At 34.0% G+C, this 14,271-nt stretch overlaps 2 protein-coding genes across 3 annotated transcripts; both read left to right on the top strand.

Annotated features, from left to right (window-relative positions):
• Positions 1 to 23: 23 nt before the first annotated feature.
• On the top strand, positions 24 to 8,003 carry LOC149734249 (histone acetyltransferase KAT2A-like). 2 transcript variants are annotated; one of them, XM_089881315.1, is made up of 17 exons: positions 25 to 306; positions 408 to 485; positions 747 to 834; positions 1,029 to 1,144; positions 1,369 to 1,506; positions 1,932 to 2,065; positions 2,308 to 2,499; positions 2,691 to 2,809; positions 3,094 to 3,198; positions 3,536 to 3,702; positions 3,950 to 4,175; positions 4,589 to 4,743; positions 5,102 to 5,305; positions 5,674 to 5,788; positions 6,162 to 6,265; positions 6,689 to 6,773; positions 7,237 to 8,003. In XM_089881315.1, exons 1-17 carry the CDS (start codon positions 112 to 114, stop codon positions 7,431 to 7,433), a joined length of 2,418 nt encoding a protein of 805 aa, XP_089737441.1. In that variant the 5' UTR covers positions 25 to 111; the 3' UTR covers positions 7,434 to 8,003. The 2 variants fall into 2 exon arrangements, with proteins under 2 accessions (XP_089737442.1, XP_089737441.1); XM_089881316.1 differs by lacking the exon at positions 408 to 485 and having other exon boundaries at positions 24 to 306.
• Positions 8,004 to 9,090: 1,087 nt separating this feature from the next.
• LOC149734248 (organic solute transporter subunit alpha-like) lies at positions 9,091 to 14,175 on the top strand. Its single transcript, XM_089881351.1, has 9 exons — positions 9,091 to 9,264; positions 9,591 to 9,745; positions 10,019 to 10,092; positions 10,404 to 10,565; positions 11,108 to 11,225; positions 11,582 to 11,699; positions 12,090 to 12,215; positions 13,482 to 13,609; positions 13,834 to 14,175. The coding sequence occupies exons 1-9, from the start codon at positions 9,150 to 9,152 to the stop codon at positions 13,972 to 13,974; spliced, it is 1,137 nt and encodes a 378-aa protein (XP_089737477.1). The 5' UTR covers positions 9,091 to 9,149; the 3' UTR covers positions 13,975 to 14,175.
• Positions 14,176 to 14,271: the final 96 nt, after the last annotated feature.

Here is a 14,271-nt window from a genome sequence, read left to right as displayed (position 1 = left end):
TGTATAGAAAATTTGGGACTTCCCCTACCCAAAAGATTTTGTATTTGCGTAAATTTGTAAAACTGTATTGATTATTTTTGCGGCTGTAGTGCAGTTAGAAAAACGTAAATAATGTCAGAAGCATCACCAAGGCGACCTGTAAGTGAAGGAAAAGGTGTTAAAACCTCAGAAAACTCGAAACCATTTATTCCGAGTGAGTTAGCACGTCCGTCTAACCTACAAAAAATACAGCAACGAAAACTTCAAGTAAAAAATTACCCACGTATTAAGAAGTTGGAAAAAATCGGAGTCTATTCATCTTGCAAGGTAAATTTTTCTAGCATGATTTGAATTTTTTTTCAACAAAATTAAAATCTTGATTCTCGATTTTTGTATTCAAATTTTTTGAATTTTTTTATGAATTACAGGATGATAATTGCAAATGTAATGGTTGGAAAAATGCACAATCAACGTCAAATTCTGGTGAGAACCAAACAAGTAGCCAAGTAGGTTTTAACAAAAATGTGACAATTAAATATGAGTATACTTGTTATGGTGGGATAAGGTTGTGTATATTTGTGTTTTTTAACTGTTGCCTTACCCGTGTACTTTTTATTTGATGTATTTACCAGTGATAAAATGCTAACATTCCAGATTTGCTTTTTACATAAACCAAGTTAATAATAATTTTTTGCATAAAAGTTTGACCAATTGTTTAAATCCAATAGCCTGTTCGATAATAATTACATACTTGTTTTGTTTTTCAGCAATTAACGACCACTGTAACACTACAAGACCCATGTCGCGCATGTAATCATCCACTTTCTACACATGTTAAGCATTTAGATGCAGCTAGTAAGTTGATAATATTTTGCAGCCAAAAGCAATTGCCATTCTACAATTGTTTTTTAAACCTTTCTTTATCAACATGTAAAAACCAGATGTGCAATGATTTTTTTTCCCTAAAAAAAATTTTAAAAGTTCAAAACCCCACTATCCTCTAAAATTATAAATATAAATACCCGGAATTTACTTCTTTTTTTCAACAGAGGATGATGAAATCAACAGACTGCTTAGCATGATTGTTGATGTTGAAAATCTTGTTGTTTGTGTTCAAAAAGAAGAAGATACCGATACAAAACAAGTTTATTTTTATTTATATCGGGTTAGTTAAAGTTTTAATTCCAAAATTATCTGTAACAAGATGTGTTTTTCTTTTAAATTTCAAATGTATTAAAGTGTTTTTATAATACTTGTGTGCAAGCTGTAATTTATCCTAGCAGGCTGGCACAAATTGTTTTTACTACAAAAAACAAGTTGTAAAAGCACAGAAACACTTTTAAATATGCCCTGCATATTAAACTAAAAAAAATAATAAATTGTTTGTAGCTTCTACGAAAATGTACTCTGCAAACTAGCCGACCAGTAATTGAAGGTCCACTTGGTTCACCTCCATTCAGCCAACCTAGTATTGGGAAAGCTGTGACCAACTTTATTATTTACAAGTTTGGCCATTTGCCACAAAAGGTTTGTTTTTTTATTTAAAAGATACTTTTTATGTTTATTACAACCAAATTATTTACGAATTTGGCCATTTGCGACAAAAAAAAGTTTGTTATTTATTAAGGAGTGAATAGTGTCCTTTAGGCATCTTAGTAGGTTATTAATTTTTGGAGTAGGTTCTTTTCTTTTTTCTACTGTCTTAGTGGGTAACCTTAAACACAATCTTAAAATACTATTCAAAATACAATACCACATTTTTTAATGTATAAAATTATAAGTGAATGGTTGCAGTGCTGAGTTTCACACATGTTAAGACATAAAACATGGTTCTATTTTGGTTTATTATGCAAAATATGTAAACCCACTTCTGGCCTTGCACCCATGGCGTGCCACATTGTGGGACCCACATAGAAAGGTATGTAAACTAAAAAAGAATCTTTCTTGCTCAGGAGTTTCAGATCATGCATGAGTTAGCAAAGACATTTATTTACTGTTTGAATCAAGAGACTCTTGAAACTCCATCAACAAGAACCTCACGTGGCCAAGCTGATGATTTTAATGAATATAAGATGAATTATACGAGGTATGTTATATTATGAATTAACTAAATGTGGTGTACTACATAATGAATAAATGGAAAATGGTGGGGCAACGACAGTGATTATAAACGGATGTTCTGTTTCATACACCTCATTCTAACTAAGGAGTTACCACATATGTACCTTTGTGTATGATTGTTTTCTCTGTATGGCTGACAATTTAGACAAGCCATCAGTCAACAAAAAATGCAAGTAACATTCATAACCATTCCATACATTCTTACAGATGGCTATGTTACTGTCGTGTACCAAAGTTTTGTGAAAGTCTCGTCCACCATGCTACAGTTGATGTATTTGGTCGTCCTCTTCTTAAATCCATCTTCCCCCTCCTCCGACGACGAATTCTTGATGATTTCCGATCCGACAAGTTCCATGTACCTCCAGATAAAAGAACTTTGATTTTGTCACATTTTCCCAAGTAAGAAAAAAAAAATCTGAATGACCCACAGTTTTAAATTGTTTCAAATTGTTTTTTGTTTATATTTTTCGTTCCACGTACCTCCAGATAAAAAAACTTTAATTTTGTCACATTTTCCCAAGTAAGAAAAATAACAAAAGTAACACCAAAAAAATTCTCTTTTTTAATCTAAATTAACTTTTATCTTTTAGATTCCTATCTATGCTTGAAGAAGAATTGAATGCAAGTAATTCACCAATATGGGATGTTGACTTTTCACAGATGCCCGCTCATATGCCACTACCTTCACCTAGATCTAATGATTCATTAAGTAAGATATACCATCTCTAACTACATATAGTAGGGTGGGGTAAGAGGGACATGTTTTTATTCTCATCTTACCCCACAGTACTATATTATAGGAGTAATGTCCTCTATTCTTCATCCAATTTTTGGCATGCAACACCATAGGACACGCTTAGACTAAAAAGCACGACATGTTTCAAACATTTATTGATCATGTATGGCATCAATTCAAATATTGCTTATCTGTGACCAAAACATGCACAAGCCACTACCTAAATTACCTCTTGTATTAAACCTACCTTTTTACAGATGATATGTTTATTACAAGTCCCGGCACACCTGGTAGTTTTCCAAGTTTGTTTTCCATGACATCACCAATGGGAAGTCTTCAAACACCAATTGCTGTTACACCAAGTAAGTTAGAAACATAAGATAACTTCTTCTTTTCGAAAACGATAGCGTATGTTATGTTTTTTAAAAAACGAAGAGAAGGGAAACAATAGCAAAACAATAGGCGTTAAAACACACTATGGATAAAAGTGAGGGAAAGAATGTCAGTTAAAAAGTGTGGCTGTTTCACCTGAGGATTATAAATGAATCAATGTCACAATAGCATAGCAAATGTAGTACTTATAGATGTTTGCTTACAAGTTAATACATATGTAACTTACATTGTGTGTCCCTTTTTTCCCTATTTTAAATAGAAAAAAATGGACTAAACACTTATTGATATTTGATTTGTATTTTTTAGGTGGAAAGCGTCGAGCTGACAGTGGTACTCAGTCCTCCGATGATGCCAAGCGTGCTCGCTCATCCATGCAATCTGACAACGATAACACACAACAAGATTTTTCACTCGAAGTTATTAACGAGGTGGTCAATATGATAACTGATCCTGCTCAAATGTTGGGTCCTGAGGTTAGTTACTATGTGGAGTGTAGCTTTGAAATGTGTGTGCTTTGTGAATATGCTGTTAATTTATGCTTTTTTAGTAAATAATGGAATTTTTACTCATTCGCTTTTTTTAATAACTAAAAAACTCATTAAGAACAGAATGGACTCGTTTTTTAATTAATAAAAGACTAGTTTTCGCACTCATTTAGTTTTTTTAAATCTGTTCAAAAAACAAGTTTTATTTTATTATTCACTATTTATTCTATTGCAGGCGGCTAACCTGTCATCACAATCAGCCAGAGATGAAGCCGCGCGACAGGAAGAAAGGCAAGGTCTCATAGAGTTCCATGTCGTAGCTAACTGTGCCAATGCCTCCCGTCAAATCCTCACATGGCTGGTTGAGATACAGAATGTATTCGCACGTCAGCTGCCAAGGATGCCACGAGATTACATTGCTCGTTTGGTGTTTGATACAAGGCATAGGACTTTAGCTTTAGGTAAGATACTTTACTGCTATTATTGTGGGTGTACATGTTCTTGGGAAAGATAATGTTAACCGCAAATGCTCCAACCCAGTAGTCATTAATTTGTTGTCTAAATTGACAGCCACAAGGCCTAGGACTTTAAGTAAGATGTTTCACTGCTAGCATCGTGGGCTTGACAATACGTTTTTTCTTCAACCCAGGTGGTCACTGATGGGTTGTTAAAATTATCAGCTTATCAAAAAATCAATCACAAACAAATTTAGATACGTGGTAACTCGTAAATGGGCACAAGGTGTATGAAACAGTACACCTGTATTATTAACCAAAACAAATTGATGTATATTTTCAATAATGATAATAAAGTCATATTAATTTTAAAATAAAAAAAATAAAAAACAAAATTGAACCAACATATGTTATAACAGTGAAAGAGGGTCGCGTTATTGGTGGAATTTGTTTTCGAATGTTCCCATCGCAAAGGTTCACGGAGATTGTATTCTGTGCTGTGACATCCAATGAACAGGTTAAAGGGTATGGAACGCATCTTATGAACCATTTAAAGGAATATCACATTAAACAGGTAAATTTCTAATTTTAAAAGGGAAAAAGTATTAGTAATAATAGTAAGATTGTTTAATCTTAACTATTGTAGGCTCACGAGCGGGAAAACAACAGTCGTTACAACACTGGTGTCTTATTTTATACACCTTGTACAAGCTTACTAGATACCATCTATATACCTTTATAAGTTATTGTTTTTTTCTGTGTAGCTGATAGTTTGGACAACCCATTAATTGATCACTGGGTTGGAGTAATAGCCATTAGATGTTTTGCCAAAAGGACGCATACGTCCACAATGGTAGCAGCATCGAGCCTTGAACTCATTACCTCTTGGTATTCAGTTTTGGTCCAATTCCTAAACCCCATTTCATCCACAGAGTATGTACCACTTCCTCACCTATGCTGATGAATACGCTATCGGTTACTTTAAGAAGCAGGGTTTCAGCAAAGAGATAAAAGTCCCACGATCTGGATATGTGGGGTACATTAAAGATTATGAAGGGGCCACTCTAATGGGATGTGAATTAAACCCAAGGATTCCTTACACTGAGTTTAGTAATATAATAAGAAAGCAGAAAGAAGTAAGTTAATATTAAATTACCTTTATATAATAGATGCTATTGGTTTTACCAGTACCAAATATACATTATGTTATACTTTTGTTTATTTTACATTGTATTGTTTGTAGGGTTTAATAGTCATACTTTATCCAAAACATTATTTCTCTTTCTGTTTTATTCGTAAGCTTGTTTAACAACTGTTGTTTTACCATTACTGCCGCTTTTTCTCTCTTGTAAACTTTCTCGACCTTCGTTATCGTGACCGAAGAGACGATATAAGTTCTATAAATGTATTATAACCTTATTTTAAGAAACATTTTAATTTTGTCGTCAAACTATACTGAAAAGGTATAATTTTCATTAAACCTTTTTTGCACCATCATTCACAGATTGTAAAGAAACTGATTGAGAAAAAGCAGCAACAGATCAGCCAAGTTATGCCCGGTCTTACTTGCTTTAAAGATGGGGTTCGTCAGATACCTATAGAAAGCATACCTGGCATAAGTAAGTCAATTACAATTAACTTTATTGGGTTATCAGATAATTTATGTTATAACCGACACAGTGCCACAGTGGTCAGAGAGCTTGCCTCTGGTCCAGAAGATATGGGTTCAAGGCTCGCCAATGCTACCATTGTGGCCATATGTGTCTTTGGGCAAGACACTTATAAATTTTTCGATCGATTTGTCTAAATTGTCAGCCATAGTTAAAAAATAATGAAACATCCTCAAGACATCAACAAAGTTAAATATGTGGTTTTTGTAAGTGGGCATGAGGTGTATGAAACAAACACCTGTTTGCTGTTTTGTTATGACTGTCATTACCCCACCACAAGAGGATAAATAAATTACAAAATTTATTCATTATGACATCACAGTGAACACTGGATGGAAACCAAATAGCGACGGCAAACGAAAAGAAATCGTGGAATCTGTTGAAAGTTTGTTTGCACCTCTGAAAGCTATAGTGCAAAGCATGAGGGTATGTATGATGTATACTTAAAGCACGGAATGTCTATATTTAATGCATCATGTATAAATGGATATATAGTAGGGTGCGGGAAAACGGGATGCATTTAACACTTAATATCAAAATATCCTAATCATGTTTTAAACAGTTAACAACGGTGTATAGGAGTTGTGAGGATATGGTTTTAGAATTGTATGTTCTTTGTTTACTACTAAATGGAACTAGCAAAACAGAATGAAAGGATGTCCCATCTTTCCCACCCTGGACCCTACTATATGTATATGTCTTTGGTATTTTTAGCATTTTTTTTATAAAAATTTAATATTTGGATTTTTACCACATTATTTTTCTGTTAATTCCTTTTTATTGTTGTTTTATAGAGTTAAAAAAAATGTTAATATGTTAGGTTTATATTAATAGCCATCATACTTGTAGAGTCACAGCAGTGCATGGCCCTTTCTTGAACCCGTTAAAAAATCGGAGGTTCCTAACTACTATGACGTCATAAAATCGCCTATGGGTAAGGAGAATATCATTCTTGATAACGAGTTTAACTTTGTCGTAAAATTAATATTGATCGTTTAAAATATTACGCAACACGTTCGTGTTGGATAATTCACATCATATTTACGATTACTGTTTATTAGTTTTAATGTTTTACAAAAAAATTATCTTGCTTGTCAGGAAAACAACAGTCGTTATAACATGGGTGTTCTGTTTCATACACCTCGTGCCAGCGAGTGTAGATATATTCTCTTCCAAACGGCCATGCTATAGGACCACTTTAAGTTATGTAAAATGCTCTGGCTCTAATCTCTAATGTTTGTAGCTATTTTGAGCCAGTCACTACTATAGTGCATTTTGCAAATGTTTTTCACGCCAAAAGGCCCCCTAAATGTTATGTAGAATTACGTCTACTTTTTAGGAGCTTACAGCTACAGCCAACGTAAAATAGTGTTAAATTTCTGTTACCAATATTTCAGATTTGAAAACGTTAAACGAACAAGTCCGTTCTAAGCAATATTCAACGAAAGCCCAGTTCGTTACCGACGCTCAAAAAATCTTCGACAATTGCCGCATATTTAACTCGCCCGAATCTGATTACTTTAAGTGCGCAAACACCATGGAAAATTTTTTCTATAACAAATTACGCGACCACGGTCTTGTAGATGGCAGATGATATGATGTTATGTCATTTCAACATGGTTTTAAAAAACAGACGTAGACTGGCAGAATGTTTTCCATTCTTTTCGTGTTGTTTTTTATACACGACGTGCATTACGTATTCGAAACATTATATGCGATTTTTGCATGATTCGAGAACATCAGATAAGAAATAATAAAGACGTACACCAGCAGAATGTTTTATTTTTTTTCCTTTTGTTTTAAATACACGAAGTGCATTTAGCATTCTAAAAGCAGTTTCAAATTCCAGTATAAACTGTCGCCGTTTTGTTTGTGAACATTGAGCTCAAACTTATTTTTGTGACAATCTAGCTTATTTAATAAAAGCACATATATACTTTAAATGTGTTTAACTTAATGTTGCAACCCTGTACAACAATGTTAGAAAACATATGCCGTACTACTGTCCCAAACAGTTTTATTGTCACACATTTATCCTTACGTGGTGGGTGGACTTTAGAAGTTGTAACTAACGGGCCAATGCGGTTGTCTTTTTCTTCTCGTTTAAGATTTTCTATAGTTTTACAGTGTGGTGTATAATATACCAAAGAAAACACATGTTATATTTTACGAGTCATTTTATAGTTGGTTTATGAGTGGTAGCTTATGGTTTTAACTTACACAATGATTTGACAGATTTTCTGCAACATCCTGGCTAATCGAGAAATTTTCAACTAGAATTGTTTGTATATGCATATATAAACAATGCTGTCGCAGCTTTAGCACTAAAGAAATAGAAAAAAATGTATGTTTTGGAAAAAAACAGGTGTGAGCATTTGAAAATATGGTAACGTTCTATAAATAGTACAGAATTAGGATCTTCAGTTACATATTGGCTCAAAACAGCTAGACTTGAATAAAGTTAAGTTAAATAAAAGCTTCAGACACAATGAACAGTATTATTTAATCAAACATTGAGCAGTTTGCTTTTAGTTGTACCGGGGCTGGTGCAGCACGTTTTCGACATCTCAGTCAACTGTTTAGTGTTAGTCTAAAAGTTCTTTTAGGAGCCCCTTATGGCCGTAAATTGATCAATATTTTTATGGTGATTAATATAAAATAGCTTTGGTGATAGCTTTTACTGCTTTTTCACCTCAACGTTTAGAAAAATTACAGAAAATTTACAGTAAAATGGGCGGGATATATACTTTTTATGGTGCTAGGGATATAAACCTTCAAAACGTTTTTAAAGTGATAAAAACTTAACACAGTTATTAATGTGGTAGTAAAGAATATTACGGCTAGTAAGTTATAATACTTTCTACATGGACTTTAATAAGCGACTGATCGTTTAAAATCTGCAAACGTTGCTTTGTAAACAGGGCAAGCAGTCTCAATGCATTCATGCAATGTCATAATAAAGAGATCACGTGAGAATATGCCATTGTGAATCTGCTGTATTAAAACCAATCTCCATTAACTATGCAAACATAGATTCGAATCGGGATGTCCGGAAAAAGCCATTAGATTTTTTCACAACTTATGACGCACAAACAGTTTATGGTTTCGCTCATCGTATAAAAGAGCAAGTCATTGGAGAGAGTCTATATTCTTAAAAGCTTCGTTGCGCTAACGTTTTAGACTTTTCTAAACACTGTGAAAGGAAAATTGTCCGATTTTCAATACGATTTTGAATTTTTGTACATGAAAATATTTCTTTATTTTTTCTATAGGTTACGAATCCGTAAATAAAAATATTCGGTAATTCGATATGGATTATTCTACCACTATACCGATAAACACGACAAATGCTACTGTAGCTGCTGTATGGGACTGCTCTGGTAAAAGAAGTATATCATCTCAAGAGCTATGGGTCAAAATTGGAGGTACGAAATTATAAAATATTTCATTTTTTTGTATATAACGAAAGTGATAAAAAAGTTTTCGACCATTTTGTTAGCGTGTGAACAAGACACTTAACGAGAATTTCTTCAATTTCTAACTTGTTAGTCATACAGAAAATACACAAAAAAGCAATCACACGCAAAGTTAAATACGTGGTTCCCCGTAAGCATATAGGTCCAGCGCATGAAAAGACACCCGTATTGTAACTACTGTATATTACGCGTGGATAAATAAGTTATGTTCATTCATTTTATACTACCGCAAAATGTAAACCAAATATTTTAAAATTTGTTTTATTTTCAAAAAGAGGGAGGTGCTCCTTTCATCGGAAAAATGTCGGTTCCTTTTATCTTATTTTTCCTAATGGTCGTTATCTACATTGATGAAGTTATATTTCTTGTCAAAAATTCAATCTATTGGAAGAGAACAGTTTACGAAATCTGGGTTTTAAGTTTATTTCCTGTAAGTTTTTACATGTTTGTATACATAAGCCTGAATATGGATCATTTTTTATGAAAATTTTAAATGTTTTTTTAGTTTATAATTAATACGACAACAAAAAGCGTACGGGAAAAAAACAATAATCGCCCACATATACATATGTGGTAACTCGTATACGAGTTATAAGCCGGCCGATGTGTATGAAACATAACACTCGTGTTATAACGACTGAAGTTGCCCGCCACGCAAGAAAAATAAAATTCATTAATTTATCTAGCAAAAAAATTTATTTAGGTATTGACAGCATTTTCGATCACCGGAATCTTCGCCCCTAGAACTTCCGGCACAGCCCGTTTTGCCTCAAGTTTGTAAGTCATTATTTTATTTCTACTAAAAAGTTTGTTACATTTTACGAATAATCACTTTGTTAAAGATGTTACGAATAATCCTAGATATTCTATAGGCGATGTGGGAATGTGGTTAACGTGTCCGTCGGCTGAGTGCCCCCTTATTGGTTGTCTAAATTTTTACCCATACATTACTTAAAAAAATAAAAATTACCTAAAAAATAATCACCCACAAAATTGTATACGTGGTTACTCGTAAGCTGGCTCATTGAGGTGTGTGAAACAGGGCATCCAATTCAGATCGTAAACCTTAACCCAAATTTTGTTCCCAGTTATTTTGCGGTCGTGCTCAAAAAGTTTTTCACCTACATATTGCATTACTACGGTGGCAAGCAAGCCATGGTTGAAGCGTTAAGGGGAGTTTCGTATGTTCCACCGAATCCATTTCCATGCTGTTTTGTTCTTTGCTGCTGGAGGAATCACCCAATGACTGTGTACGTGGATAATATTAAGTTTTATACGAATATAAAATGTTAAATTTTATACGATTATAAAATATTAAATTTTATACGAAATTGATTATAAAATATTAAATTTTATACAAAATTGAATATAAAATATTAAATTTTATATAAAATTTTATTTGAAAAAAATTTATACTGTGAATATCAAATTTTATATGAATATAAAATTGTGCTAAATTTAAAACCTTACAAATATATAGATCTTTGGGGTAAAATGGGATACCGTTAGCACCCGAATACCATATTTCCTGATAGTGTTTTTAACAATCACCAACGTTATTTGGGAGTCGCGGTGCTACGGTTATATAGTTCTAGAAATATTCTTTTTTACTGCCAAAAGGGACGATTTAACAAAATAAAAACCTATTTTACCCCACCCTGCTATAACATAAGTTTACAAAAAAAAATGTTCGTAATTTTAACGATATAAACATAAACAATAATATAGTCGCATACATAAAATGTTTTAGCTTTTGCCAGCGCTTATTTATATTTTTACTTATATTTTTCAGACGTCGTTTAAATGTATTGCAAGGCCTCGTATACCAAGTACTTCTCATGTACCCGTTGATTTACTTACTACAAAGTATCTTGGCACTGGAATACTACACCATGCCCAACAGAGCAGTGGTAAGAAAACTGTATTGTATTGTAAAACGTGAGAATTAACGTGTAATAATGAACACCCAATGTGTACATGGGTGTCATATCCGGGGTACTAGGATAAGAAAAAGCAGAATAAAAAAAAAACTATTACTAAGTAACATACATGGTAACTCGTAAACTGGCACGAGGTGTATGAACACCCGTGTTATATAGCGACTGTCGTTTACCGGCAACGCGAGGACAAAGTAAGTTACATTCATTTCTCTACTTGGCATAACACGAATATGCCATCTCTATGGGGATGTTGTCATACCAGCACTATTTTACAAAAAATACTGATGGTTATACATATACAGTTTTAATACCTGCATTACGTTTAGATCCTCGTTTCAACGATTCTTGGTCTTCTTGGAACACTGTCAAGCTTCACGTGCTTATACGGTTACACTGTACTTAGTAAAGTCTCCAGATTCACGTTGCAGAACTACAACATCAGAGGTATAATATACACGGTTTTTGTTTATTTTAAAATCAACTACATTTAGCTGTACCTATAGATTTCAATATTTGTAACGTCATTGACCAAACCGATAAAAAAACAAGTATATATGTTTTATACTACATATAAACATGGACTGCATCAGGTATAAGACTTTTAAACAATATATAGTATTGTGGGATAAATAGTATAGCTACGGTTTGCACCTAAACTCTTTATTTTCTGATCGTAATTTGAACAATTAACAACACCTTTTTAAAGTCGTGAGAACGCGGTTATGTGTTTCTGTAAATATTCTTTATTAATTACGACTAAATGAGACAAGAAAAATGTCCCATCTTACCCCACCCTACTATACTTATTCACCCATTATCTTTTGATTTTTTCAGCCAAGTTCATTACTGTTCAAATGGTGGTTGCTTTCAACACAGTCCAAGGCTTTACTATTAGAGCGGTGGATACGCTCGGGGGATTGTCGTGTGGATTTCCTTACCCAGACAAAGCAAATAGTTACCGTAAGTGTTGTGCAAATAGTCGCGATTATTTTAAAGCAAAATTAGTATCGTGTATTAACTATATAGGTGTTTTATAGAAGTTTTAATTTGTTTTCTTGGGAATGACTTATTCTTTATGTAAAGTGGGGTGGGGAACGATGTGACACCTTTTCATTCTATTTTCTCGTCCCGTTTGGTATTAAACAAGGAACATTCAAAGATTTATAAAACCGTATTCTCCAATATACCATATCACCCCACCCTACTTATATGTGGGTGAGGTTCTACAGCCAGGGGCATATACTGTATATGGAAGGGGTATACTGTAACCGTAATCGAAACATACCTCTCTTCCTGGGCAATAGTTCACGGTGCTCGTATATCCGTTGGCCGACGCACACGGAGGCAATTTACGACCGCACATATGTTGAGAGCAGCAACTTTCAATCTCTTTGTCATACGCTCAAACACGATTAAAAACTTTTAACGAGTCTGGCCCAGCTTCGATCTTTCCGCCTGCGTGCCACAATTTCACATAAAAACCATTTACGAGTTTAACAAAGTACGAACAAAGCAATAGTTAAATTCCTTCATAACGATTATGTCGAAATATTTTCCGATTTCTTTGAGCGGCGAACTTTGTAGCGGACGTGACTAATGTCCTAGGTATTATAGGCACAGGTGTTCCTTTTTATTGCGTAATGCATTTTTAAGACTTGGGTTTCTAGTACAAGTAGTTCTGCTACTACAAGTTTATTAAACAACAAATTGGTTCAATTTATTGTAATCTGGGTTAAATTGTCGCGCATTAAAAATGTCGTCCTATCTATAACTATAGTTGGTTTCATCTGAAATGTATCCCAAATAAATTTCCCTAGAATACATGTCTGCCGTTTTTAAAAAGATAACGTAAACTTTATACTTTGTAAAACAGTTTAAACTGCCTATTAGTCTCGTGCCATGCGAGGATAAACAACCTACATATGTGGTAACTCGTAGGAGTGTGCAAGGGATATTTATGAAAAAAACTGTGTTATAACTATTGTTGCCCCGTCACGTGAAGATAAATATAGTAGGGTGGGAGAAGATGGGACACCTTTTCATTCTTTTTTTCTGGCCCTTTTGGTAGTAAACAAAGAATATTTAAAAAAATATAAAATTGTATTCTCACGACTCCCATATACCGTTGTTAATTGTTGAAAACACGGCCAGGATATTTGAATATTATGTGCTGAGAATGTTTCCATCTTCCCTCATCCTACTATATATCATTCATTTCTCCCACAGTGTTACACAACTACATACTGATATGTGAGGTTTTCATTATATCATTGTGTGCTCGGTGGGCATTCCGTAGAAACGAGGAAGGATGCGAGGTACAACCCGTGCTTCTGCCTGGAGAAACTTTCACATCGGTTCGTAAACTATAGAAACTGTTACATATAGATAGATAATTTACACCGAGTGCGACTATGGTATATAGTACTGTTGGGTAAGATGGGATAGTGTAAAGACCCAAGTCCCAGGATTTCTAATCGCACTTTGAACTCTCACAAACACAAGAGGGAACAATGTTTTGCACTGCACCAAATATACAGTATACTTTACAAAAATTGCACTAATCGATTTTTGTGCACAGATAAAGAAAGACATTGAATCTGCGACCACGAGCGAAGGGACGGGATCGTGTGATAAAGATAGTATTCCTACTGATGACGTCAGCGATGACGTACAACCTTACGGCGGATTACACACGAACAAAGCATTTGAGAGTGTTTGAAAAGGGAATGTTTTATTAACAGTTTTGCGTTCATATTTTAAATAACCCCGTATTTCGTTTTGTCTTTTTAAACAACCCCGCATTTCGTTTTGTCTTGTTAAATGACCCCGTATTTTGTTATGGGTTAACATATTATGTGGGTATATGCATAAGGTATTTTATATATGTATGTGAATCAATGAATAAAGAAACAAAGACACACCCACGCAGTAACGGTATGCCATAAAAAATTCTCGTAATTTGATACCAGTGAAAATCGCTCAGAGAAAACGATCGCAGGAGAACGAGCACTTGAAA

This window comes from Ciona robusta, chromosome 7 (genome assembly GCF_009617815.1).
Source record: "Ciona robusta chromosome 7, ASM961781v2".
Classification (NCBI taxonomy): domain Eukaryota; kingdom Metazoa; phylum Chordata; class Ascidiacea; order Phlebobranchia; family Cionidae; genus Ciona; species Ciona robusta.
Note: the sequence above shows the minus strand (reverse complement) of the source record. Positions and strands in the feature narration are given on the sequence as shown.